This window comes from Piliocolobus tephrosceles, chromosome X (genome assembly GCF_002776525.5).
Source record: "Piliocolobus tephrosceles isolate RC106 chromosome X, ASM277652v3, whole genome shotgun sequence".
Lineage (NCBI taxonomy): Eukaryota > Metazoa > Chordata > Mammalia > Primates > Cercopithecidae > Piliocolobus > Piliocolobus tephrosceles.
This window is the reverse complement of record NC_045455.1, coordinates 84638-110659: the sequence shown is the minus strand read 5'-3', so window position 1 is coordinate 110659 and position 26022 is coordinate 84638. Positions and strand designations below refer to the sequence as shown.

Sequence of the window (26022 nt, the reverse complement as noted above, 5' to 3'; positions counted from 1 at the left end):
GTGTGGTGGCGCGTGCCTGTAGGTCCCAGCTACTCACGAGGCTGAGGCGGGAGACTCGCTTGAACCCGGGAGGCGGAGATGCAGTGAGCCGAGATCGCGCCACTGCACTCCAGTCTGGGCGACAGAGTGAGACTGTCTCCAAAAAAAAAACCAAAAAACAAAAAAAAAGTTCAAATGCCAACCCAGCTCTGATGGCGCCCCGGCCGCAGAGAGCCTGGGGGAGGGGGATAAAAACGGTGCTGGGCTGGGAAGGCGGTTTGCCGCGATCTCCTCTCACCACGACCAGACCAAAGCCGCCGGCGCTCCGCTTCCGGGGCCGCCCTAAACCTCGACCGCCGCTCCCTGATGGTCCGCCCGGCCCCGCAGAGAGCCAGGCTGTGTGACCGGAAGTCACGACCCCCACCCGTCCCCCAGCGTCCTGGCCCCTTCGTGGGCGGCCCCGACCATCGCAGCCCGAGGAGGGGCGGGGCGGGGCGGGGCGGGGCGGGGGACGGACGGGGGAGCTCTCGCGAGGTTTTGTCGAGGGCTGACGGTTGCGGCTCGGCGGAGAGTGCGGGATGCGCTCGGAAAAGGAGGGGACCGGAGGCCCTAGGGCGGCCGTTGCCGCGCGGGGACCGTACGGGAGGGAGAAGCTGTCGGCCCCAGAAGTGCAGTTCCACCGCGACTCGCCGCAGCGCGAAACTGAGACTCAGCCAACCTCGTCCTCCGGTTGCGGGGGCGGTGCGGGCAAACATCGCGAGGAGAAGAGGACGGCCCTGAGCAAGGTGGGGAGGGGGACGGGGGCGGGTCGCGAAAACCTCGCGAGGAGAGGACAGTCCTGAGCGGAGGAGGAGGGGCGGGGTCGGGGGGCGGGGGCGAGGGGGTCGGGGGGCGGGGTCGGGGTCGGGGGGGCGGAGCCCCCTGCGCGGTGCGCAGTACGCGGTTCCTGCGGAGCTCCATGTGCACGCCCCGCTGCGGTGGGAACGGCCGCGCGCTCCCCGCAGGTGGTCATCCGCCGCCTCCCCCCGGGCCTCACCAAGGAGCAGCTGGAGGAGCAGTTGCGCCCGCTGCCAGCGCACGACTACTTCGAGTTCTTCGCCGCCGACCTGAGGTGAGGCCCGCCCCGAGGCGAGGAGGAGGAGGAGAGGGCGGAACCCAGAGCTCTGCGCCGCTGGCCTTCTCGTTGCCTTAAGTTCCTTACCGTGATTTCTCCTTTATGGGAGTCGTGTGAACCTTTTGAATAAATTACATTTCAGTAAAACGTGTAAGTCCTTTCAAAGAAAAATAGCAGCAACAAGGAAACGCAGATGTGGTTTGCATTAGAAATGCGGATGATTTTCAAGCGGCTAACGCTTAGGGAAAACGGGTGCCTTTGAAAGGACCAGCGTTGCGCGCCCGGCGCCTCCGGGGCCTCCCTGCCAGGACGCGGGCGGGGCGGGAGGGCGCCGGCTCTTCCTGTGGCCTCCACGCCGGTGCTGCAGCCAGTGCGGCTCTAAATACCAGAGAGGGTCCCCGGCGCCGCGGGTTCCTCTGGGAGTGCGCCCTGGCTTTGCCTTAGGGTTTCAGCCTCCGAGGACCGGTTCTGGGCAGCACAGAAGGGACCTGAGTTCTGCCTCGTAAAGTTAACGTTTTGCGTTTGTTTTTGCTAGAGAATATCCAGGTTGTTAGAATTAACTGAGATGATTTGGCACAAAAGTTTTATTTAAAGTGGTTTGTTGTGCCCAGAAAAGGAAAAAGAGGCTAAAATAATGGAGTATTGTATTTTTCGCTAACCATTTTCACTGTTATCTCTTATTTCAGTCTTTATCCTCATCTCTACTCAAGAGCATACATTAATTTTAGGAATCCTGATGACATCCTTCTTTTCAGAGATCGTTTTGATGGATATATCTTCCTTGACAGCAAAGGTTGGATTATTGGTTTTTAAAAATCTATTATAATCTCTAGGTATACTAATGAAGTGTTGCTAGAATATCCGTGTTTTTATTATTATTATTTTTAGAGACAAGGTCTTGCTCTGTTGCCCAGGCTGGAGTGCAGCAGCCACAGTCACGGCTCACTGCAGGCTCACACTCCGCCTCAAGAGATCTTCCAGCCTCCCAGGTAGCAGGGACCACAGGCGTGTGCCACCATGATCGACTGATTTAAAAAAAAATTTTTGTAGAGACAGGGGTCTGTCTCACTGTGTTGCCCAGGCTGGTCTTGAACTCCTGGCTTCAAGTGATCCTCCCACCTCAGCCTCCCAGAGTGCTGGGATTACAGGTGTGAGCCACAGCATCTGGTCTGTTTGTGCGTAGTAATTAAAAAGTTCTCAGAGTCAAGTAAGATGATAAATTTTGATTATGTTACTGTAATTATGTGCAGATATTAAAAATTGAAATTATTTGATTTTATTAAACCAAAAAAATTCCAGAAATTCTGTGTAGTAGTGACAGTCTATTTATGTATTATCAGAGAATGAAGGTTTTCATGAGTGAGTTTTTTGCATGAGAGAACTCTTATCTTTTTGGGTTTTAAAACTAAATGATTTTACCTGTTTGATAGGAATTTTCCAAAATGTATACTGACTTCTGTCTTCCTAAACAGCACCCTTCATGACTGTACCATTTATGATAATGTCACCAGGAAGTCACTGAGTGCTGTTAAGCAGCTTTGCCTGCGGAGACAGCAGTCTTCACCTCTAGTCTCAATAGTTCCCTTCCCGGTACTTCTAGGGTTCTGCTTTGATCTTTTCCCCTTCTCCTCTCCTGTCAGGCTGTCTGCTATTGTGTTCCTGGCTGTCAAGTTTGTGTACCTTTCACAGCAAGTTGTTTTCCGCCCTCCCCTCCCCGGCCACCCTCTTCGCACTCCAAGCATTTTGACACTGATGAGTGTTTTCTTTTTCTCCACTGAGGGGTAAGGACTAGAAAGATTGTTACAAAATAAGCATTAGCCAAGCTAGTTCCTGGGACCAGAAGCAAATGTGATGCTTGAACTGACCTTTGTGTTCATTGCTCATTTATTCAGTAACTTACTCAGCTTCCCTTTTTCACTTAAAAAATGTTGATGGGCCGCGCACAGTGGCTCACGCCTGTAATCCCAGCACTTTAGGAGGCCAAAGGCGGGTGGATCACGAGATCAGGAGTTTGAGACCGGCCTGAGCAACAACGTGAAACCCCGTCTCTACTAAAAATTCAAAAATTAGCCAGGCATGGTGGCAGGCACCTGTAGTCCTAGGTACTCAGAAGACTGAGACAGGAGAATTGCTTGAACCCGGGAGGCGGAGGTTGCAGTGAGCTGAGATCATGCCACTACCTCCCAGCCTGGGCGATGGAGTGAAAAGCTACGTATGTGTATGTACGTATATATGTGTGTGTGTGTATATGTAAAATATATGTAACATGGCCAGGTGTGATGGCTCACTACTGTAATCCCAGCACTTTGGGAGGCTAAGGCGGGCAGATCACTTGAGGTCAGGAGTTTGAGACCAGCCTGACCAAGATGGTGAAACCCTATCTCTACTAAAAATAAAAAAATTAGCCAGCCATCATTGTGTGTGCCTGTAATCTCAGCTACTTGGGAGACTGAGGTATGAGAATCACTTGAACCTGGGAGGCAGAGGTTGCAGTGAGCCAAGGTGTCACTACGTTCTAGCCTTGGTGACAGAGCGAGACTCTGTCTCAAAAAAAATAGTTACAAAATTTATACCATACTGTTTTCCACAGCAACTGTGCTATTTTACATTCCCACCAGTAATGAGAAAGTCAGTCCTTATTTCCGGTTCTACTTTGTTGTTGTTGTTGTTTAGCTTTTTAAATAGAGACGGGGTCTCGCTAAGTTGCCCAGGCTGGTATCAAGCGATTTCCCCCACCTTGGCCTCCCAAAGTGCTGGGCTACAGGCGTGAACCACCACCCCGCCATTGTTTTGATGGTCTCTGGCCTCAGCCTTTGCTTTTGATGTCATACGCAAAAGCCTTTGCTTTTGATGTCATATGCAAAAACCCATTGCCAAATCCATTGCCATGGAGCTTTTTCCCCTGTGTTTTTTCCTAAGTGTTTTATGGTTTCAGGTCTTATATTTAGGTTTGATCCATTTCGAGTTACTTTTTGTATATGGTGTTAGGTAAGGGTCCAACTTAATTCTTCTCGCTATGGATTTCCCAGTACCAGCTGTTGAAAAGACTTTCTTTTCCCCGTTGAATGGTCGGGGCACCCTTTTCAAAAATCAGTTGACCAAATATTACCAAGGTTTATTTCTGGGCTCTGTATTTTATTCCCTTGATGGATGTGTCTGTCTGTGTCGCAGTACCACACTGATTACTTTTAGCTTTGGAATCAGGGACTATGTCATCTGCCACTGAATGAGTATCCACTGTGTGCTAGGCCTTGTGGGTGGAGTGGTGACTTGGACATCATCCCTGCTGGTCCAGTGCCCTACTGTCTCCCTGATTCTGACTTTATTCTGGATAGTGGAGGTTGGCACAAAAATGTCTCCCAGATAAAGGAGTTATAATTCAGTCACCTGACTATTACTGACAAGTCTAAAAATGACTCAGTGGGTTTAGTACCAAGATAGCAGTGTTCCAGTTGATGATTCGGCATATAGCAGGTTCTCTTAGTGAACATTTCTCTTTGTGTATTCATTTTTCTCCCACATAGCAACAAAGTTAGTTTCTAATGGTTTCCATTCTCTACTTTTATCAGAAGCAGATTTCACCTGGAATATTCTATAAACCCTTTGAAGCCCTCAGTTTTAGCCGTGGTGTCTTTTAAGCAAAGTAATTTTCTTGAACTTAAATAACAAATTGATAGCTGAATTAACCTTTTAAAATAAAATGTAAAACGTAGTTAAGAAATCTGATTATTTAAGGGTATTCCAACAATAAATTATTTGGGATGGGGCTGGGGAGGTCAGGTTTATTGAGGTGTAAGTTATATATGGTAAGAGTAACCCTTTTAAAGTGAACAATTGGATGAATTTTGAACAAATTCAGTTACACAACCACCACAACATGATGGATTGTTTTGTTTAATAAATAATTGTTCTTCCTACCATGAGTTCATCCTTGTTTTAGTCTGGAGTTTGCCATGTTAAGGTTGCAGGTGCTTGAAAGTATAATTAAATTGTAGGTGTTTAAATGTTTTTTTTTTTATCTCTTACTGAAAGGATGAATTATAGTTTAAATAGTAATAATACATTGTCATTGTTACACTTACTCTTTAAGTAAGCTAGGTCATTATTTTCCAAAATGAATGTAGTAGAATTTCAGAATGGCTTCTGGAACATGTTTCCTGTTAAAAGGCCTAGAATATCCTGCAGTGGTAGAGTTTGCTCCGTTCCAGAAGATAGCCAAAAAGAAGCTGAAAAAAAAAGATGCCAAGACTGGAAGCATCGAAGATGGTAAGCCCTTTCCAAGTGCTACATTATGAAGCTGCCAAATTAAGAACACTAAGCAAATGTAATTCTCCTGTAGATGGGAAAGATTATATTTATTTTCTTTCTGGTTTTTAATGTCTAGATCCAGAATATAAGAAGTTTTTAGAAACTTACTGTGTGGAGGAAGAGAAGACCAGTGCCAACCCTGAGACCCTGCTGGGGGAGATGGAGGCAAAGACAAGAGAGCTCATTGGTCTGTTGTGCTCATTCTCTTTTCTTTATTGAGAGATTTACTCGTAGAGGATATCCTTTTTTTTTTTTTCTTGATTGTGATAACAGGTTGAAACTTGTTACAGGCTTGGCAGAAATGTAGAGTAATTTCCAGTTTTGACAAAAGAATGGCAAGATGGCCGCATGGGAAAATATTTCTGGGCATTGGCTGATGGAGAGCACGTGATTTTTTTAGTTACGATCCTTTTAAGTTATGATGCTTCCGAATGAGCAGTGGAGAAGACACATGAATGGTATGTGCCTGACGGCGTCAGGGAAAGCACGTGTGTCACAGAGTTGAAGTCAGTGGTCACAGAAGGATGCCTCAGGAGCCCATAGGAATGAGATGTTTGGCTCGTGGTGAGGTCATCTTGCTGCTCTTCCACAGCAATGCCAGGCTCCCTGAGCCAAGCCAAGCCAACTTGTGGATAAGCCCGGCCAGAGCACAGAATCGAGTTTAAATCTAGCCGTCCACCCCATGCCTACAAGTCGTGTACTTTAGAAATAGTTCTCAGTAGCACTGACATGAAAATCAGGCAGACGGTTGTGGTTTAGTCCCAGACACACCTGGAAGTGTTTCTCCTCTCTGTGGATCTCCTTTCCTGAAAGCCCCTGTTCTGCACCCCTCACCTCTCCCACCCAGGCTGTGCCCTGCCCACCTATCAAGAGGAGTGTACTTTGGGAGGCCAAGGTGGGCGGATCACAAGGTCAGGAGTTCGAGATCAGGCTGGTCGACGTGGGGAAACCCCGTCTCTACTAAAGATACAAAAACTTAGCTGGGCATGGTGGCGGGCGCCTGTAGTTCCAGCTACTCAGGAGGCTGAGGTAGGAGAATCGCTTGAACCCAGGAGGCGGAGGTTGCGGTGAGCTGAGATAGCACCACTGCACTCCAGCCTGTTTACAGAGTGAGACTCCATCTCAAAAAACAAACAAAAGAAATTGATGTGTCGTGACAGCCACATTGTTTGTCTCCCACCACATAAACTCCCTCGTTTGGTTTCCCCAGTGGAACTATATTTTCATCTTCACGGTTGCAACACAGAAAAGTTAAGTTCAGGAATTTGTAAATGTTGATTGAATTAATAAGAAAGGTCAATGTTATTGAAATAGTCCACTCACTTTCTTCATTTGTCTAGTAATAAAGCTTTTTTTTTTTTTTTTTTGAGACGGGGCCTCACTCTGTAGCCCAGGCTGAAGTGCAATGGCACAATCTCGGCTCACTGCAACGTCTGCCTTCTGGGTTCAAGCAATTCTTCTGCCTCAGCCTCCTGAGTAGCTGGGATTACAGGCACCCGCCATCATGCCCGGCTAATTTTTATATTTTTGTGGAGATGGAGTTTCACCATGTTGGCCAGGCTGGTCTTAAACTCCTGACCTCAGATGATCCGCCTGCCTCAGCCTCCCAAAGTGCTGGGATTACAGGCGTGAGCCACCACGCCTGGCCGTAATAAAGCTTTTGATCACTAAAGTAAACAAGATGTGCTGAGGCTGCATGCTGCCTGGGCACTGACTCTGGGCCTCAGCGTGGAGCTAAGTGGTAAACAGGTCGCACAAGGTCTCTGCCTGCCATCGGGATGACAGGTAGGAATCAGGAGCGGGAATAGCCCAGCCAGGGCCCCTCAGTTTGTAATCAGTGCCACTGATGTGACAGTGGAGTATGGGAGGGAAAGAGGTTGGGAGACTCCCCCCAAGATGGTGGTGGAGCTGGAGCTGAGACTGGCTGCGGGAGGGAAAGAGGTCAGGAGATGAACTGAGACTGGCTGTGCTGAGCAGTGGAGGAAGGATGCACCAGGGGCAGGGCTGGCGGCTGTCACTTTTCACTGCACGTGCGGATTGCAGGCTTGTGGGGCTGGCACACGTGGGTGAGGGCAGTGTGGTTGGAGGGTCGGGGCACTGTGCAAGATGTTTAGATTCATTCCAGGGCAACTGGAAGCCACTGGGGGAGTGGCATGGTCTGATTATTTGTCCCCATCACTCTGGTGGTGTCACATGGAATAGATTGTGGATGCCAGGAGATGTGTGTTTTGGAGGTGGACTGCACAGGACTGACAGACGGATAGGGTGTGGGAGGTAAGAGAACAGGAAGAATTAAGACTCCAGGGTTTGGCTTGAACAGATGGGTGGATTGTGGCACCATTACACACAAGGGAAGATGAGGGTAGGACAGTATTGGGGGCAAAGTCGAGACCAGTGATGAATTTACATGAAGTTCCTTTTCAACATGTTAGTGACTGTTATAGCTGAGTAACTAGCGAAAAATAATAGCAAATGGGAACTGTAAATATGTAATGCTTTTATATCATTTTTAGCTTACTGTGGAATATGTATTTTGATTTAGGAAGGACGTGAGCGACTTAGACATTAGAGACAATGCTAGTTTGAGCCTCATTCCTTGTTTCCTTTTCTTTCTTTCTTCTTAGTTAAATTAAAAGGATAAAGTGAGTTGTTGTGAGATGGATTTTACTAGGGGAGTGGTTTTTCTGTAAATTTTAGGTCACAAGATGCATCTTTCCTGGCAGTTAGAATCTATATGTTCTTCACTTAAGAACTTGATAAATGGAAGAAGAGCTAGAAGAAGTAAATTAGATGTTAATTACAGGCCTCACCTCCCTGCCCCTCCCATTTCCATCTCACTTTGTTTTAAATGTCCCCTTGCATAGGATTGGTCACTTTAGGGCTGTTTTGAGACATACCTTTTTGGGGCAGACACGTGGCTCCTGCCGGGGTGGGGAGAGGGGGGCGTGTCCTGGCACCTCCCGAGAGTCTGCTGCACAGCCAGTGCTTTACCAGAGTTGAACGAACGAATCAATGAATGAATGAATGAATGAATGAATGTGGCTTAGGATCCACCGTCCCTGATGGGAAGGACTAATTCATTCCAGGACTTGGCTGTAGAGTCTTCCTTGTTGTCGTGATTGCTGTTTCTACATATTAAAAATTGAACCTTGGCCGGGCGCAGTGGCTCACACCTGTAATCCCAGCACTTTGGGAGGCCGAGGCGGGCGGATCACGAGGTCAGGAGATCGAGACCGTTCTGGCCAACATAGTGAAACCCCGTCTTTACTAACAACAGAAAAATAGCTGTGCGTAGTAGCGTGCCCCTGTAGTCCCAGCTACTTGGGAGGCTGAGGCAGGAGAATCGCTTGAACTCGGCAGGTGGAGGTCACAGTGAGTCAAGATCGCGCCACTGCACTCCAGCCTGGTGACAGAGTGAGACTCCATCTCAAAAAAAAAAAAGTTGAACTTTAGGCAATTCATGGCAGATTACCTTTTTCTTTACTGAGCTTTTGGCCTCCAGTGGAGTCTTCTGAACAGGTCTGAGAAGTGAGTATTACATGGAAATATTAATAAGCTCTTACTGACAAGGACTCTGGAGTTGCTGAGTTAGTCTGGTGCACAGGCCTTTAGAGCAGACAGGCCCGGGTTCAGCTCTGAGGCTTCTGTTTACTTGTGGTCTGTTGCATGGTTGTGCGTATTCTGTCTGATAAATAACACACTTTCATGATGTGTAGAACACTTTCTTATTCAGGTCTTACGTACTTTTGCTGTGATCTCTGTGGGTGATGGGGCAGACATTTTATAGGAAGAGGAAGGTGGGCAAGCGGGGTCTGGGTTCAGCCGCCCCGTGCATCCAGGTGGTCTCGCTCTGCTCCTGGCTGACAAGTCCAGGCCTTCCACAGACCAGAGCAGAACCCTGGCTGATTTGAGATAGTTTGCCCATTACAAAGAGCTGACTATTTACCTGAGCCAGTGTGCTGTACTCACCCTGAGCCAGAGTTCATGGTCAGCCCAGAGACCCTCTGGGGAGTGGGTTCTGTGTAGCAGCTGTGTCTGCCACGAAATGTGGCGTGTGTACCCGCATCATCTCTTCCCTACGACCACTATGCCTGGGGCAGGACTCCTGGGACAATCAGCTCTTCCCTACAACTACTGTCCCTGGAGCAGGGCTTCTGGGACAGCTGCCATTTCATCTGTGATGTCAGGGTGTCAGGGTCCTCAGTTCCAAGTGAGGGATCCCCAGCCAGGGCTTCTCCTATGATTCCTGATTCATTCCTGGTCCTCAGAATTCCAGAGGTGATGTGTCAGTTTTCAGGTGCATCCAGGGATTCTTCAGAACCCTGTTTAATCTGACATCTTAGCCACAGAATAGACCCAGACCATCTTCCCTCTTCCCATTTGTGTCCTCGTGTTGGTGGGATGTGGGGCCTGTCTACCTCGGCGCGAGTCCCTCAGAGGCAGTGCCTGTGGGGCCTCCAGCTTGCCTGGGCACCCACATCCAGGTCAGATCTGAGAGGTCCAGCATGAAAGCGGAGGACCAAGATAGAGTTTGTAGAAATGTTCGTTCCCTGGTAGTTGGTGCCTTTTCGGAAATCAGCAGTGCTATGTGGAGTCATTTTCTTTCTTTCCTTTTTTTTTTTCTGAGACAGAGTTTCACTCTTGTTGCCCAGGCTGGAGTGCAGTGGCACAAAATCTTGGCTCACTGCAACCTTCGCCTCCCGTGTTCAAGTGATTTTCCTGCCTCAGCCTCCCGAGTAGCTGGGATTATAGGCACGCGTCATCATGCCTGGCTAATTTTGTATTTTTTCAGTAGAGATGGGGTTTCTTCGTGTTGGTCAGGCTGGTCTCGAACTCCCAACCTAAGGTGATCTGTCCGCCTCGGCCTTCCAAAGTGCTGGGATTACATGTGTGAGCCACCACGCCCAACCTGTGTGGAGTCATTTTCTAAACTACAATCCAGAGTTGTATGTCTTATCATTGGGATTTTATGGAGTGTATATTGTAAGACATTACAAGAATCCATGTTATTTAAAACCATTGCTTGGAGAATGGAAAACAGAAAAGTTCTCAGAATATGTGATGTATCAAAGTGAATATATGTTATTTAATGGTTTAAGGTACGTACAAAAATACCATCTTTGTAATACTTTAAGCCTCCCTTAAGAATCAGGAATTAGGCCGGGCGCGGTGGCTCAAGCCTGTAATCCCAGCACTTTGGGAGGCCGAGACGGGCGGATCACGAGATCAGAAGATCGAGACCATCCTGGCGAACACGGTGAAACCCCATCTCTACTAAAAAATACAAAAAACTAGCTGGGCGAGGTGGCGGGCGCCTGTAGTCCCAGCTACTCGGGAGGCTTGAGGCAGGACAATGGCGTGAACGCGGGAGGCGGAGCTTGCAGTGAGCTGAGATTCGGCCACTGCACTCCAGCCTGGGCGACAGAGCGAGACTCCGTCTCAAAAAAAAAAAAAAAAGAATCAGGAATTAGATGTCTACTATGTATAAAATTGTTGATACTTTCAAATTACTTGACATGATAGTAATGCAATAAAAACTCCCCTGGAGACAGTGTGGGGTCATGTAAATTTAAAAAGTAATGATATTATTCCCTTATTTATTTTAAAGATCAAATTGAAAACAAGTATTTAAAATAAATCTTTAGGAGTTAAATATATAAAACTATATTACAACTTTTGTGTTTTAGCTAGAAGAACAACACCTCTTTTGGAATATATTAAAAATAGAAAATTAGAAAAGCAGGTAGGTCTGGCCTTTACCTCATGAACACCCTCCCTGCTGCTGCCGTTCTCATCCAGGTGGTTTATATACACACCCTTCCATGTCTTTAGAGAATTCGAGAAGAGAAGCGAGAAGAACGGAGGAGGAGAGAGTTAGAAAAGAAACGTTTGCGGGAAGAGGAAAAAAGAAGAAGAAGAGAAGAAGAAAGATGCAAAAAAAAAGAGATAGATAAACAGAAGAAAATTGCAGAGAAAGAAGTAAGGATTAAGGTAATTCTGAGGAAACATTTCCTTTTTCCAAAAATAGTTCTGCTATAGTAATTATACTTTTTACATATCTTAGTTCTTCAGAATTTTGAAAGCATTCTGAATTAATCTAATATTGTGTTGTTATTTTTTTCATCTTTTCCATCCTTCCATCCTACAGCAGTGGTTTTCACAGTGTGTCCTGAGCCTTGGGAGTCCTCAGGCTGCTGTTGGGCACCTGTCCTCCTGGGTGTGCAGTGGGGAGCACACCCCCACGGGAGCCCCACGGTGGCACACGTCGGGCTGCTGCTGACACTTTTTTTTTTTTTTTTTTAACTTTCCAACTTTCATTTTTGGTTCAAGGGCTACATGTGCAAGTGTGTTATGTGGGTAAATCAAGTGTCTCTGGGGTTTGGTGTACAGATAATTTTGTTACCCAGGTAGTCAGCACAGTACCTGATGTTTTTCAGTCTTCACCCTCCTCCTATTCTCCACCCTCTACATTTTCCTTTTAAAAAAAGTTTTCTGGCCGGGCATGGTAGCTCACGCCTGTAATCCCAGCGCTTTGGGAGACCAAGGCGGGCAGATCACGAGGTCAGCAGTTCGAGATCACCCTTACCAACATGGTGAAACCCCGTCTCTACTAAAAATACAAAAATTAGCTGGGTGTGGTGGCAGACGCTTGAAATCCGAGCTACTCAGGAGGCTGAGTCAGGAGAATCGCTTGAACCCCGGAAGCAGAGGTTGCAGTGAGCCGAGATCGCACCATTGCACTCCAGCCTGGGCAACAGAGCGAGACTCCATCTCAAAATAATAATAATAATAATAATAATAATAATAATAATAATAATAATAATAATAATAATTTTCTGGCCTGGTACAGTGGCTCATACCTGTAATCTCAGCACTTTGGGAGACCAAGGCAGGCGGATCACTTGAGGTCGGGAGTTTGAGACCAGCGTGGCCAATATGGTGAAACCCTGTCTCTACCAAAAACACCAAAATGAGCTGGGCGTGGTGGCGGGTGCCTGGAATCCCAGCTACTCAAGAGGCTGAGGGAGGAGAATTGCTTGAACCCAGGAGACAGAGGGTGCAGCGAGCCGGGATCGAGCCACTGCACTCCAGCCCAGGCGACAGAGCGACACTCTGTCTCAAAAAAAAGTTTTCCTGATTAAAAAGTACACGTTTGAAAACCACTGGTTTTGCCTTTCTGTGTGAAGGCTGACTCATAGAACCGGGTTTTATCATTTCTTTTGTGGTAGCACTAATGAGTTTCTGTATTTCTTGCTGAGTTTTTCTTGTGACTGATACATTCATTGATGAGGGCGGTTTAATACAGAGGGAATTTTTCTCTGTGTGAAATGTGTTGGCCAGAATTGGGACCAGCCATTGTCTTCTTAGTACTAAACCTAGATTTAGAACTAAGGTATCACTCCATGAAGGATTTAAGGCATATTCAATATTACTTATTATTTATTGAATACCTTATATTCAATAAAATTGTGTAAGGGGAAAAAAAGAAATGTCAGGACTTGGGGAAAGAAGGTAGGTTAGGAAAGGGTGAGGAAGAGATCATTGAACCATAGATTTGTTTCTGATGCGGTCAGTCAAAAACAGAAAAGTTGGCTGGGCATGATGGCTCGTGCCTATAATCTCAGGACTTTGGGAGACCAGGGTGGGTGGATTGCTGTAGCCTAGGAGGTCAAGACCAGCCTGGGCAACAGAGAGAGACCCTTTTTCTATTTTTTGTAGAGATGAGGGTCCCACTGTATTGCCCAGGCTGGTCTTGTACTCCTGGACTCAAGTGATCCTCCTGCCTCACCCTCCCAAAGTTTGGGGATTACAGGCCTGAGCCACCGTGCCTGGCCTGGTTTAGCTTTTAGTAAGCATCTGTGCTCAGTATGGGGGTCTTTCACTTCTAAATCATGTGGAAAATTGAAATTCTTTTAATGCCTGAAAAATGGAATCTGTGGAGGAATGCAAAAGAAGGTGTATCAGCAGCTTAAAGACAGATGGCTCATGACTATTTTGCTATTTTTTTGTTTGGTTTTTGTGGGGGAGTTGAGACAGGGTCTCGGTGTGTCACCCAGGCTGGAGTGTAGTGGCACAGTCACAGGCTCAAGTGATCCTCCTGCCTCTGCCTCCCATTACAGGGGTGCACCATCAGACCTGAACAGCTAATTTAAAAAAAATTGTAGAAATGGGAGTCTCACTGTGTTGTCCAAGCTAGTCTTGAACTCCTGGGCTCAAGCGATCCTCCTGCTGCTGGGATTAGAGGCATGAGCCACCATGCCTAGCCCTCATGGCTATTCTTAATAAAGAGAAATATAGCTTGGGAGGCCGATGCAGGTGTATCACAACGTCAGGAGATGGAGACCATCCTGGCTAACAGGGTGAAACCCCATCTCTACTAAAAATACAAAAAATTAGCCGGGCTTGGTGGTGCACACCTGCAGTCCCAGCTACTCGGGAGGCTGAGGCGGAAAATTGCTTAACCCAGGAGACGGAGCTTGCAGTGAGCCAAGATCACACCACTGCACTCCAGCCTGGGCGACAGAGCGAGACTCCGCCTCAGAAAGGCTGGAGGCGGGCGGATCACTAGGTCAGGAGATCAAGACCATCCTGGCTAACATGGTGAAACCTCGTCTCTACTAAAAATACAAAAAATTAGCAGGTCGTGGTGGCAGGAGCCTGTACTCGCAGCTATTTGGGAGGCTAAGGCAGGAGAATGGCGTGAACCTGGGAGGCAGAGCTTGCAGTGAGCCGAGATTGCGCCACTGCACTCCAGTCTGGGCGACAGAGCAAGACTCCATCTCAAAAAAAAAAAAAAAAGGAATGTGGCACGCAGACAGCTTAGCTGTTTAATGTTCCTCTGAGGATGCTAAGCAGTGAGCTTATGTGTGGCCTTGTGGGTGAGCACACGGGCAGGGCTGGGAGAGGCACAGCTGCCCATGCACTCCGCTTGGCCTCCGGAAGCCTCGCAGGGCGTAGCAGAGCTGGCCTGCTCCCCAGCCCGTCTCCAGTGGCTCTGGCCTGCTGGTTTCTCCTGAATGTACCAGCGGATTCCACCTTAGGCCTCCACAGGGCCTTCCCCAGATGGGCCCGTGGCTCCTTCTTGGCATCTGGTCTTAGTTCCCGTCTTGGCTCTGCAGAGAGTCCTCCTGGACCCTCCTCTTCCTGCGTCTCTGCTGCTTTACTCTCCCTTCGTGTGTTCGTAGCTGCTATCTGGGACTATCCTATTCATTTGTTTCCTCCCCTTGACCACCATTGCCTCAGGTGGAGCATCAGGTGTGAGTTCCTTCAAGGCAGGGGCACCCCTGTCTCATTCACAGCCACTCCCTAGTGCCTACACAGGGTCTTAGTCCCTGATCCCTGCACACAGCTCCTCAGACCCCGGCATCCGCAGTAATGTGAGTATCTTACATGCCAGTGAGAGGACTGGGGGCTGGAGGCCCCAGGCAGCTTCAGGATGGGGGCTAGTTGGCAGAAGGACTAAGGCAGGACTAGAGTGTTGGGATGTTCAGTCCCATCCTAGCAGAGGGCAGAGGGCCTAGAGAGAGGTCACCAGTGGCCAGTGACTTAATCAGTCACACCTGTATCATGACACCTTAATAATGCCTAACGACAGGGCTTCCGGGGGCCAGGCATAGTGGACTTTGGGAGACCGAGGTGGGTGGATCCCAAGGTCAGGAGTTTGAGACCAGCCTGGTTAACATGGTGTATAACCCCATCTCTACTAAAAATACAAAAATTAGCCAGGCGTATTGGCACACACCTGTAGTCCCAGTTACTCAGGAGGCTGAGGCAGAAGAATCGCTTGAACCCAGGAGGCGAAGGTGCAGTGAGCCGAGATTGCATCCCAGCACTCTAGCTTCGGTGACAGCAAGACTCTGTCTCCAGAAAAAAAAAAAAAAAAAAGACGGGGCTTGCTGGGAGGGTTACTGCACGGAAGCTCCAGGCACCGCTGCACCATCTCCCATACCCACCTTGTGTATTTTTTCCATTTGGCTGTTCCTGGTTGTATGTTCCTTTATGATAAGCCAATTATCGAGAAGACAGTGCCTTTCTGAGTTCTATCAGCCATTTCAGCAACTTATCAAATCTGAGGAGGGGCCGTCGAGAACCTCGGAATTTATTGCGGATTGGTCAGAAGTTCCGGTGACACTCCAGGACTAGCAACTGTCATCTGAAGGGGGCAGGCTGTGGGTTCTGGTGCTAACTGCAGGTCGATGGCCTCAGTGCTGAGTTGAATGTGGAGCAGCTGGTGCCGGAGAGGTGGAGAGGTGGTGTGGAAAAAGACACGCAGTGTCAGAAATGTTGTGAAAACAGTTGCTAGGCACTCAGAATATTTGTTGAGTGGGTGGATGGAGGTCGGCACTTCCCTGTGGCTCGCATTTGTTACAGACATATTACTGTTGCAGTTTTTATAAAAGATGGACAGTTACCGGAAAGGAAATGAAATGTTTAAGTTCCCAGATTCCACGTAGGCAGAATAAGAGGATGTTCACAGCTGACACAGGGCCCACGCTTGATGAGAAGCCGCGTCCAGGGCTCCACCTTTCATGACGCGTTGGGTTCCCAAGTGAGCGTGTGTAATTGAATACGTCTGTATATGGTCTTGCTGTGCTGCAAGTTAAAGTACGTCCACTTTATGAGTGAGAACAGAATTGTCAGAAGTACACCGTCCATTTCTATTCTACAAATGATCGATCTGTGGTGCTTCCATTGCTTTTTTTTTTTTTTTTTTTCTCCCTTTTCCCAAGTTAGCTGAGGTGCTTTAGTTTCAAAAACTGTACAGAGAGCAGGGAGAAAGGCCCAGGGACATACAGGGCAGATGAAATACGTCGTGGCAACTTGTCCATTTATTCTGTTTCAGGAAAGAGAATAATCAGTGTTTTGAAAACTATATTCTAAATTATCAGTAGGAAGCAACCTTTAAAAAATTTTTTTTCCTTGTTACAAAACTAATGCTTGTCTATTTTAGGAAAACTAGACCCTATAGATGAAAGGAAATAAAGTCATTTCAGTTCTGCCATCTAGAAATAATCACTATTGGCCAGGCATGGTGGCTCACGCTTGTAATCCCAGCACTCTGGGAGGGCAGCGTGGGTGGATCATGAGGTCAGGAGTTCAAGACCAGCCTGGCCAAGATGGTGAAACCCCATCTCTACTAAAAATACAAAAATTAACCAGGCACAGTGGCAGGAGCCTGTAATCCCAGCTACTCAGGAGGCTGAGGCAGGAGAATTGCTTGAACCAGGGTGACAGATTGCAGTGAGCCGAGATTGAGCCACTGCACCCCAGCCTGGGTGACAGTGAGACTTCGTCTCAAAGAAAACAAAAAACAAAAACTACAAAAATCAGCCAGGTGTGGTGGCCCCTGTAGTCCTGGCTGCTCGGGAAGCTGAAGCAGTGGAATCGCTTGAACCAAGGAGACGAGATTGTGCCACTGCGCTCCAACCTGGATGACAGGGCGAGACTCCACCTCAGAGTAGGAAATAATCCCTATTAACACAGTGCTGCAGAGCCCTTTAGATGGTGTGTGTGTGTGTGTGTGTGTGTGAACATAAATAGACGTGGGGGCCGGGCACAGTGGCTCACGCCCATAATCCCAGCATTTTGGGAAGCCAGGGTGGGTGGATCACCTGAGGTCAGGAGTTCGAGATCAGCCTGGCCAACATACTGAAACCCCATCTCTACTAAAAATACAAAAAATTAGCTGAGCGTGGTGGTGGGCGCCTGTAATCCCAGCTGCTTGGGAGGCTGAGGCGGGAGAATCACTTGAACCCGGGAGGAGGAGGTTGCAGGGAGTCAAGATCGTGCCACTGCACTCCAGCCTGGGCAGCAAGGGTGAAACTCCGTCTCAAAAAAAAAAAAAAATTAAACGGGCGTGGTGGCGCATGCCTGTCGTCCCAGCTACTCAGGAGGTGGAGGCAGGAGACTCGCTTGAACCCAGGAGGCGGAGGCTGCAGTGAGCCAAGAGTGCGCCACTGCACTCCAGCCTGGGCAACAGAGCAAGACTGTCTCAAAAAAGAAAGAGAAGTACAAGCGGGGTTGTGGTGCATGTTCTGTTTTTTAGCCCTTTATTCATTATGTGAACATCTTTGCATCACATTAACCGACCTTACTTTTCATGACTAAAAAATACTTCATTCACTGAATGTTCCACCGTGTATTTAACCGAAAACCTCACTTTTGGACCGTTAGCTCTAATTCTTTGCCATGCAAACATTTGGCTTCAATATTGGGGTATATTTGTAATTATTTATTTAACAGCTTCTTTTAAAATGTGCTCTTGAGGTGCTATTTTACTAACATTGTAATTTCTCAGCTTCTTAAGAAACCAGAAAAGGGAGAGGAACCAACCACAGAGAAACCAAAAGAAAGAGGAGAGGAGATTGATACTGGAGGTGGCAGGCCCGTGGAAGGCTCGCTGGAGGAGTCCCAGGAGACGTGAGCGTGCTTTCGTTGTTATGACCGCGTCAGCTCCCAGTCATGGTGACGTAGGCCTTGTCAATACGAGTATGCCTGTTCCACGTTATTCTTGGAATCCCAGACTTTCCAGGGTGTGCGAGTGCACAGTAGCCTTCATTTCCCATCAGCATGGCAGGAACTTAGTGAACTCGCCTCGTCTGCAGTCTCAAGTCTGTCTTCAGATCAGGGAATTTCTTCTTGTCGTTTGCTTTGCTTTTCCCTCCATGTCCTCCTTTTACTCCTGAGCCATCTCCTGGATTCCTACTGTTGCATGTCAGGTCTTCAGGATCTGTCTTCCCAGTCTTTGTTTGTTTTCTGTTGTTTGTTTTTATTTTTCTCTGTGTTTGTGATATCTTGCCCTTTGCTCTTTTAGCCCCCTTGCAATTTATCTACAGAATAGCATATTTGGGAACCCCATCTTTTAGGGCTGGCAGATCTTTTGTGGTAGAGAAACAGAATTGTAAGTGCTGTGATCCTTTGGTTGAAGCTGTCCCTGGCTCCTCTGGCTGTGGGTCTTGACCAGCAGCTTTGACTGTGCACTGCGGGTCCTCCCTTTTTCTTTTCCTTTGCTGCTTGTAACAGTGCAGCTCTGTGGAGGGAGCAGCTCTGTGGAGGGAGCTCATCTGCAAAAGGGACAGACACAGCAGCATCTGCCTGGTGGGCCAGAGAGACCAGCCAGATGCCAGTCAGGGGGGATCTTGTCCCTCTTGCTCCTGGCACCCACCATCCTCAGGACCCCGGGCACCTGGGCTTGCCTTCCCCTCCGGGACTCCTGCCCGCTCACCACATCTCACCACCCACGGTCTCCTGGTGCCCAGGGCCACTTGGCTCGCAGGGGATGGTGGACGTGGGTTTTACTTGGGAAGACTAATGGGATTAGGCCGCCAGCTTCCCAGAGTCACAGCTGTAGGGATGATTTCTCACTGCCTTTCTTTCAGAGTTGATGAAGTATTCTTTCTCCTTCTTGGGGGTTTTGGTTTACTGCTTTGTTTATAAAATTTATGTCTGATTATCAAATCCATGATTGTGAAGCACTGGGTTATGTTATGGGTGTCGTTACTGTGACTGTTCATGACACTGCCACGTGTCTGGTGTGAATTCATGCTTGGTTACAGATCCTTATGGTCCCCACCAGCCCTGCCAAAGGAGCGAAGCAGCCATTTATTTACTATTCATTTAATATTCTGACAAATGCATAAAGATAATTAATCTGCCATTATTAAATGTCGATTAATGTTACTCTGCACATCATGATGGATTTGCACCTGGGCTCCCAGGACAGCCACTGGACCACTTTAGTCTCAGTCACTTTGTAGAAAAGAAGGTTTATTTTATTTTATTTTATTTTTGATAAACAAAGTCTCTCTCTGTCGCCCAGGCTGGAGTGCAGTGGCACGATCTCGGCTCACTGCAACCTCTGCCTCCCACGTTTGAGCAATTCTTCTGCTTCAGCCTCCTGAGTAGCTGGGATTACAGGCACGCGCTACCACACCTGGCTAATTTTTGTTTTTTTGAAACGGAATTTTCATCTTGTTGCCCAGGCTGGAGTGCAATGGCGTGATCTCAGCTCACCACGACCTCCGCCTCCTGGGTTCATGCACTTTTGCCTCAGCCTCCTGAGTAGCTGGGATTACAGGCATGCCTCTCCGTGCCTGGCTAAATTTGTGTTTTAAGTAGAGACGGGGTTTCTCCATGTTGGTCATGCTGGTCTCGAACTCCTGATTTCAGGTGATCTGCCTGCCTCAGCCTCCCAAAGTGCTGGGATTACAGGCGTGAGCCACCATGCCTGGCCTAATTTTTGTATTTTTAGTAGAGACGGGGTTTCGTCATGTTGGCCAGGCTGCTCTCAACCTCCAGACCTCAAATGATCTGCCTGCCCCTGGCCTCCCAAAGTGCTGGGATTACAGGCACATGCCACCACACCTGCCTAGTTTTTGTATTTTCAGTAGAGAGGGGGTTTCACCATGTTGACCAGGCTGGTCTCCAACTCTTGAGCTCAGGTGATCCCACCCACCTTGGCCTCCCAGAGTGCTGGGATTTCAGGCGTGAGCCACCATGCCTGGCCGAAAGAAGATACTTACTTTGGAGGGTTAGTGAGAATTAGACAATATGTATAAAAAGTACCTTAGCGTGCGGCATATTGCCTATCTGTCACTCAACTGAAATGACAGGTATTATTACTATGATTTATTCCTCTTTGTAGTGGTTTTTGTCAGTACTTGCTGTGTGCCCATCGCAGTGCACCCTCAGCAGTGCAGTGCTGGCTGACACGGGCCCCTGTTGTCTGGAAACCTGCGGGCTAGAAAGGAGGATGAGCAGCCGACCAGCAGTTACTGCAGTCGCTGATGCTTGGGTTGAACCACAGGTCACGCAGCAGCAGTGATAAAGAGTACAGGGATGTGGAGAGATCTCAAGAAAAAGAATCTGAAGCACAAAGACACCATGTGGATGACGGCAGGAGGCACAGAGCTCACCACGAGCCTGACTGGCTTTCCAGAAGGAGTGAAGACGAGCAGAGATGGGGGAAAGGACCTGGCCAAGACAGAGGGAAGAAGGGGAGCCAGGACAGCGGGGCTCCAGGGGAGGCCATGGAGAGACTGGGAAGAGCGCAGAGGTGTGACGACGGTCCGGCACCCAGAAAGGAGCGACTGGCAAACAAGGTTTTTATTAAACCCAAAAAGAAAAATCTGTCTAGCTGTCTGCAGGTCCAGGTTGCACGCTGACCGTGTCACCCGCACTTGGCCTTGTGTCTTGGGAAGCTCGTTATTCCTGAAAGTCAGATCCTGGAGTGAGACTAGTCGCCATCTTTTCTCAGAGAGTCCAATTATTTTTCACCAGGAAAAAGAAAGATTTTATTTAGTATAAAACTAACACGTTTGTATGATTCACTTGAGAATAAGATTAAATTTTCCCTTGAGACAGGAAGGAAAGTTTTAATACTTCATGGAGGTTTCTTCCACACTATCAACAACATTCTGATTATTAGTGAATATTCCCGTGGCTCACAAACACTGAAGTTAGTTCTGCACAGACGCTGAGCACAGGACTGTGGTTACCCCCTTAGCCAAGCAAACAGCTTTTTTTTTTCAGAAGTTTGAAGCTGATTTTTGTTCAGATTGCGTTTTCCCAGTGCAGCACTACAGACGGCATCACCCTTCTGACAGCACCACGCCCCACCCCAGCTCCCAGCAAACTGAGGGCTGCCTCGGGTTCGCATTCCCATTCACCTCCTCCCCGTGTCTAACCTCTGGCAGCCACTGTCTGTTCTCTGCCTCTGTGATTTTGTCATTTCAAGAATGCTTGATGAGTGGAAACACAGTGTGTGAGCTTTGAGAGTGGCTTTCGTCACTCAGCCTAATTCCTTTCAGATCCTTCCAGGTGGTTGTGTATAGGAACGATGTTCACTTTTAAAATGTTTCAGTGTAGCCGGGTGTGGTGGTTCATGCCTGTAATCCCAGTACTTCAGGAGGCCGAGGCGGATGAATCACTTGAGGTCAGGAGTTCGAGACCAGTCTGGCCAACGTTGCGAAACCCCATCTCTACTAAAAATACAAAAACTAGCTGGACGTGGTGGCGCATGCCTGTAATCCCAGCTACTCAGAAGGCTGAGGCAGGAGAATCACTTGAACCTGGGTGGCGGAGGTTGCAGTGAGCCAAGATCACGCCATTGCATTCCTGCCTAGGCAACCAAAGCAAAACTCCGTCTAAAAAAAAAAAAAAAGCCAGGCGCGGTGGCTCAAGCCTGTAATCCCAGCACTTTGGGAGGCCGAGACGGGCGGATCACGAGGTCAGGAGATGGAGACCATCCTGGCTAACACGGTGAAACCCCGTCTCTACTAAAAAATACAAAAAACTAGCCGGGCGAGGTGGCGGGCACCTGTAGTCCCAGCTACTCGGGAGGCTGAGGCAGGAGAATGGCGTAAACCCGGGAGGCGGAGCTGAGATCTGGCCACTGCACTCCAGCTCGGGCGACGGAGCGAGACTCTGTCACACACACACAAAAAAAAAGTTTCAGTGAAATCGTAGCTGAAAGCCAGAGGAGAGCCTTCTTGTCTTCACCCTTGAATAAACACCTCTAGAATACGCCACAGTTTTCTGGGGTTGCCTGGACCTTGGGGGGCACAAAGTACAGCCATGGGTCTTTTCGATAGGCAGTCCTCAGTCTTCAGTTGCCTTATTTTAGCAGTGGTGAATGGCCTGGTGCTCCCCCGAACTGAGGTGGGGGAGCATTTGCTCCTCTGTTTAGCCTCACAGTGCTGTGGTGGGAATGTGTGCAGGAGCTTCTTTCCCGGGAGCCTGGCATTTGTCATGTACTTCTGACGTCAGGCTCCACGCTCCATCTGTGTACACAGGTACTGCCCTGGTAAGAAGCCGAACTGTTGGCCGGGTGCGGTGGCTCACGCCTATAATCCCAGCGCTTTGGGAGGCAGAGGCGGGTGGATCACCTGAGGTCAGGAGTTCGAGGCCAGCCTGGCCAACATGGTGAAACCCCATCTCTACTGAAAATACAAAAATTAACCGGGCGTGGTGACACGCACCTGTAGTCCCAGCTACTCAGGAGACTGAGGCAGAAGCATCACTTGAACCCAGGAGGTGGAGGTTGCAGTGAGCCGAGATTGTGCCGTTGCCCCCCAGCCTGGGCAACCAGAGTGTAACTTTGTCTCAGGGAAGAAAAAAAGCTGTGCATGCTGGCTCCAGGCAGCCTGTCTCCGCCCCACAGGAGCATTCAGGTCCAGGGGCCTGCTGAGCCTGTTCGCACCCTTCCCATTGGTCAGGTTCATACCAAGGAAAAGAAAATTAAGTTAAACCCCCTGATGGCAACCTGAAGTGGGCGTCCACACACAGTCCAGGAGGAGGTAAAGGTGAGCTGGTGAATCCTGGAGAAGAAGTGTGTGAGATGTGCCCACACGGTCATCCTTGCAGCCCACACTTGGGCTCCTGGTGACTGTTGGAGGCTAAGGCTGCAGCTCTGCAGGGAGAGTAGGCAGGACGCGGGAGGCACGTGGAGCAGGAGGCTGCAGGCCTCAGGAAGCTGGAAGCCACCTTCCTCCTCTGCCACCCCTTTAGTGCTGGGGCAGGGCTGGCGGCCCCATCAGGGAGGAATTGTGCTGCTGTCGCTGCTGACGCTGGCCTTCAAGGCCACTCTGTGCTTCCCTGGCTGTTGCCTTCTTCAGGCCCTGAACAGTTACCCTTCATGGACTTTATGGGTCGTTTTTATTGCTTTGCCTCCAGGAATTTAATAAAATGATGGTGTTTTCCAAAAAGGGATCCGTTCGGTTTCCCTGCTGTAGATGCTACGCAGGGATAAGCCCCGTGGAAATCGCTTACCACTCACGTTAATAACAGTTTGAGTTCGCAGATCTGAAACCGTCTCTGAGGGTCCACATCTCATTTTGTTTCAGGCTTAGGGACTGAGGTGGACATGTTTGAGTTTTCACCTCCCCAGCTCAGATTACAAGGTGTTCTTGGTTTGAGCAGTAACATTTGCCCAGATAACCGACGTTTACGTGGCTTTTTAAATTGCCTGAGAATGGCTGGTTTCTGAGAGAGTGCTGTGAAAAGGGCTGATTTTTAGCTGCCTGGTTGATTTTCTTTGGACAGTTCATATCATCAAGTTCTAGAAATACAGGGAGATATTGACCCTTCTGTGTTGCCAGCCCTTGGAAGAGTAATATGCCCTCTTATCCTGGCAGGACCGGCCGGCCTTGCAGCTGTATGATCCGGGAGCTCGCTTCCGAGTGCGAGAGTGTGGTGGAAGCGGGAGGATCTGCAAGGCAGAAGGTTCGGGGACTGGTCCTGAGAAGAGGGAAGAGGCAGAGTGAGTCACTGGGTGCACCTGGCCTCCATGGACAAGCAAAGCAATCCAAGAAACGTGTAAATGACTCCGAGTGTGACTGGAAAGGAGAACTTACCCCTTACCAGGAAACTGGAAGCTAAAAATACAGAGGGTGACATAGAAACATGCAGAAACCATTCTAAAGAAAGTAGTGATCTTGTATTAAATTGACCAGAATTCTCACGGATTTTACCCATTCCTGTTATAAACCAATATTTGTTTTTCAGCCAAAACAGAAGATGATTTCCACTGGACAGTAGAAAAATATGTGTAAAATAGGGAAGAAAGTTAGTATTGGATCAGTGTGAGTCCTGAAGCACTTTCAGTGCTGTGAGAACGACATCCAGTGTGGGTTTCATTCATTTACAGGCAGAGAAGCTGTTAGTCTCTCATGCCTCTCGGGGGCCTCTGAGCCGTGGTGTCGAGGACAGAGTAATTCTTGTTTGTTACAGCCTCCGTGAGTCAGCCATGCCTGCAGAGTGTGCTGTGCTTTAGTCCTGGTAGAAATATATACCAGAGTTCCCACTGTCTAAAACCCAACAGCTTCAACTATTGCCCTTTCAACAGTTTTGCCACTGACCAGATGAAAATGGTTTCACAGTCTTTGGATGGATGCATTTGTGGTTTGTAACCATTACAGTTTACACCATGGTTTAAGAATTTGCCCAAATAACAGAAATTTTGTTCGTGAAGGGATAAACTAGGTATAGCATATAGAGCCTGTCTTTGAGTTTTAGATACTTTATTTGTAAATAACTTAAAATAGCTTTCTGAAACCGTGCATTCTACAGTTTCTTCCTTTCAGTGAAATTGTTAAATGTTAATGTCTTTTTGGCACTGCGATTTAAACCATTTATTAAATACAAATTTTGTTAAAGAAGTATTGACATATTCTTTGAATCTGTGTCAGAGAAATTCTGATTTGTTAGTTCAAATGCCTGACAGCGTAATCATACAGATCTTCTCTTTTCTTGGTTTGGATGACACTGAGCAGCTGTCAAAAATGTGCAAAAAATTCCAAAAGGTAAGGCCTTAAAATATTTTAGTGGTAAATATTACACAGACTTTCAAAAGGAGAGAGAATGACTTAGAAAGTCTTTTTGTTTGTTTGTTTGTTTTCTCGGAGATGGAGTCTCACTCTGTCGCCCAGGCTGGAGTGCAATGGCGTGATCTCAGCTCAGCGAAATCCATGCCTCGTGGGTCCAAGCAATTCTCCCACCTCAGCTTCCAGAGTACTGGGATTATAGGCGCCCGCCACCACACCTGGCTAATTTTTCTTAAACAAACACTGTCTGCATCTGCCCTAACAGAGTGAGAGAGAGACGACACGCTAGTTATGACAAGCAAACTCACCCACCCACTCTTAAAAAATATTCAGGGCCAGGCATGGTGGCTCACTCCTGTAATACCAGCAGTTTGGGAGGCCAAAGCGGGCAGATCGTGAGGTCAGGAGGTTCAGACCATCCTGGCTAACACTGAAACCCCGTCTCTACTAAAAATACAAAAATAAAAATGAACCGGGCGTGGTGGCGGATGCCTGTAATCCCAGCTACTCAGGAGGCTGAGGCAGGAGAATGAACCTGGGAGGTGTAGCTTGCAGTGAGCCGAGATTGCGCTACTGCACTCCAGCCTGGGCAAAAGTGCGAGACTCCATCTCAAAAAGAAAAAAAGGATACTAAACACAATTCAGAAGGGCCACCCAGAGGGAGACGACAATGTCACCACTACTTGCGCCACACACACAGGCTGTGCTCTGGTCTGTTGGTTCTACCTGACAAAGGAAAACTAGCTGTTTGTTTCATCAGTGAACCACAGCTGCAGGTGGATTTCCATACCAGGATGAATGAAGACTCAGACATCACCTTCCGTTTCTAAGTGTACTTTGGCCATTGTGTGGTCACGAACAGCATGAGAATGGGGCCTGGAAGCCTGAGGTGAAATCCAAAACTATGCCCTTTCAGGAGGGCAAAGAATTTGACCTGAGCATCTTGGTGCTGGACAATAAGTGCCAGGTAATGGTCAATGGCCGATGCTTTTAGAGCTTTGACCATCGAATCCCACCTGAGTCTGTGAAGATGGTGCAGGTGTGGAGAGATGTCTCCCTGACCAAAATGAGTGCCTGCAATTGAGGGTGATAACCAGACTCCCTGTTGACAAGGAACCCCTGTTTCTGCATGACCATGGGATTCCCAGAGCCAGCTGACAGCGTAATTCGTCCTCACTTCAGCCCTTACTCGCTCATTAAAACCTCGCCAAACTTAAACAAAAGAAAAAAAAACACTGGATTTTAAAAACACATATGCCTATGCTTCTTCACAAAGGGAATATCTTACCTGTAAAATAA

The 26022-nt window shown here is 48.2% G+C and overlaps 1 protein-coding gene across 8 annotated transcripts; it reads left to right on the top strand.

Annotated features, from left to right (window-relative positions):
- The first annotated feature begins 102 nt into the window (after nt 1–102).
- Nucleotides 103–24561, top strand: UPF3A (UPF3A regulator of nonsense mediated mRNA decay). 8 transcript variants are annotated; one of them, XM_023217717.2, is made up of 10 exons: nt 158–764; nt 984–1090; nt 1780–1886; nt 5261–5359; nt 5478–5588; nt 11089–11144; nt 11234–11392; nt 17700–17821; nt 20208–20502; nt 23536–24561. In XM_023217717.2, exons 1-10 carry the CDS (start codon nt 558–560, stop codon nt 23662–23664), a joined length of 1392 nt encoding a protein of 463 aa, XP_023073485.1. In that variant the 5' UTR covers nt 158–557; the 3' UTR covers nt 23665–24561. The 8 variants fall into 8 exon arrangements, 7 of the variants coding, with proteins under 7 accessions (XP_031790841.1, XP_023073487.1, XP_031790840.1 ...); XM_031934980.1 differs by lacking the exon at nt 5261–5359 and having other exon boundaries at nt 142–764; XR_002732755.2 differs by lacking the exon at nt 17700–17821 and having other exon boundaries at nt 153–764.
- The last annotated feature ends 1461 nt before the right edge of the window (nt 24562–26022 follow it).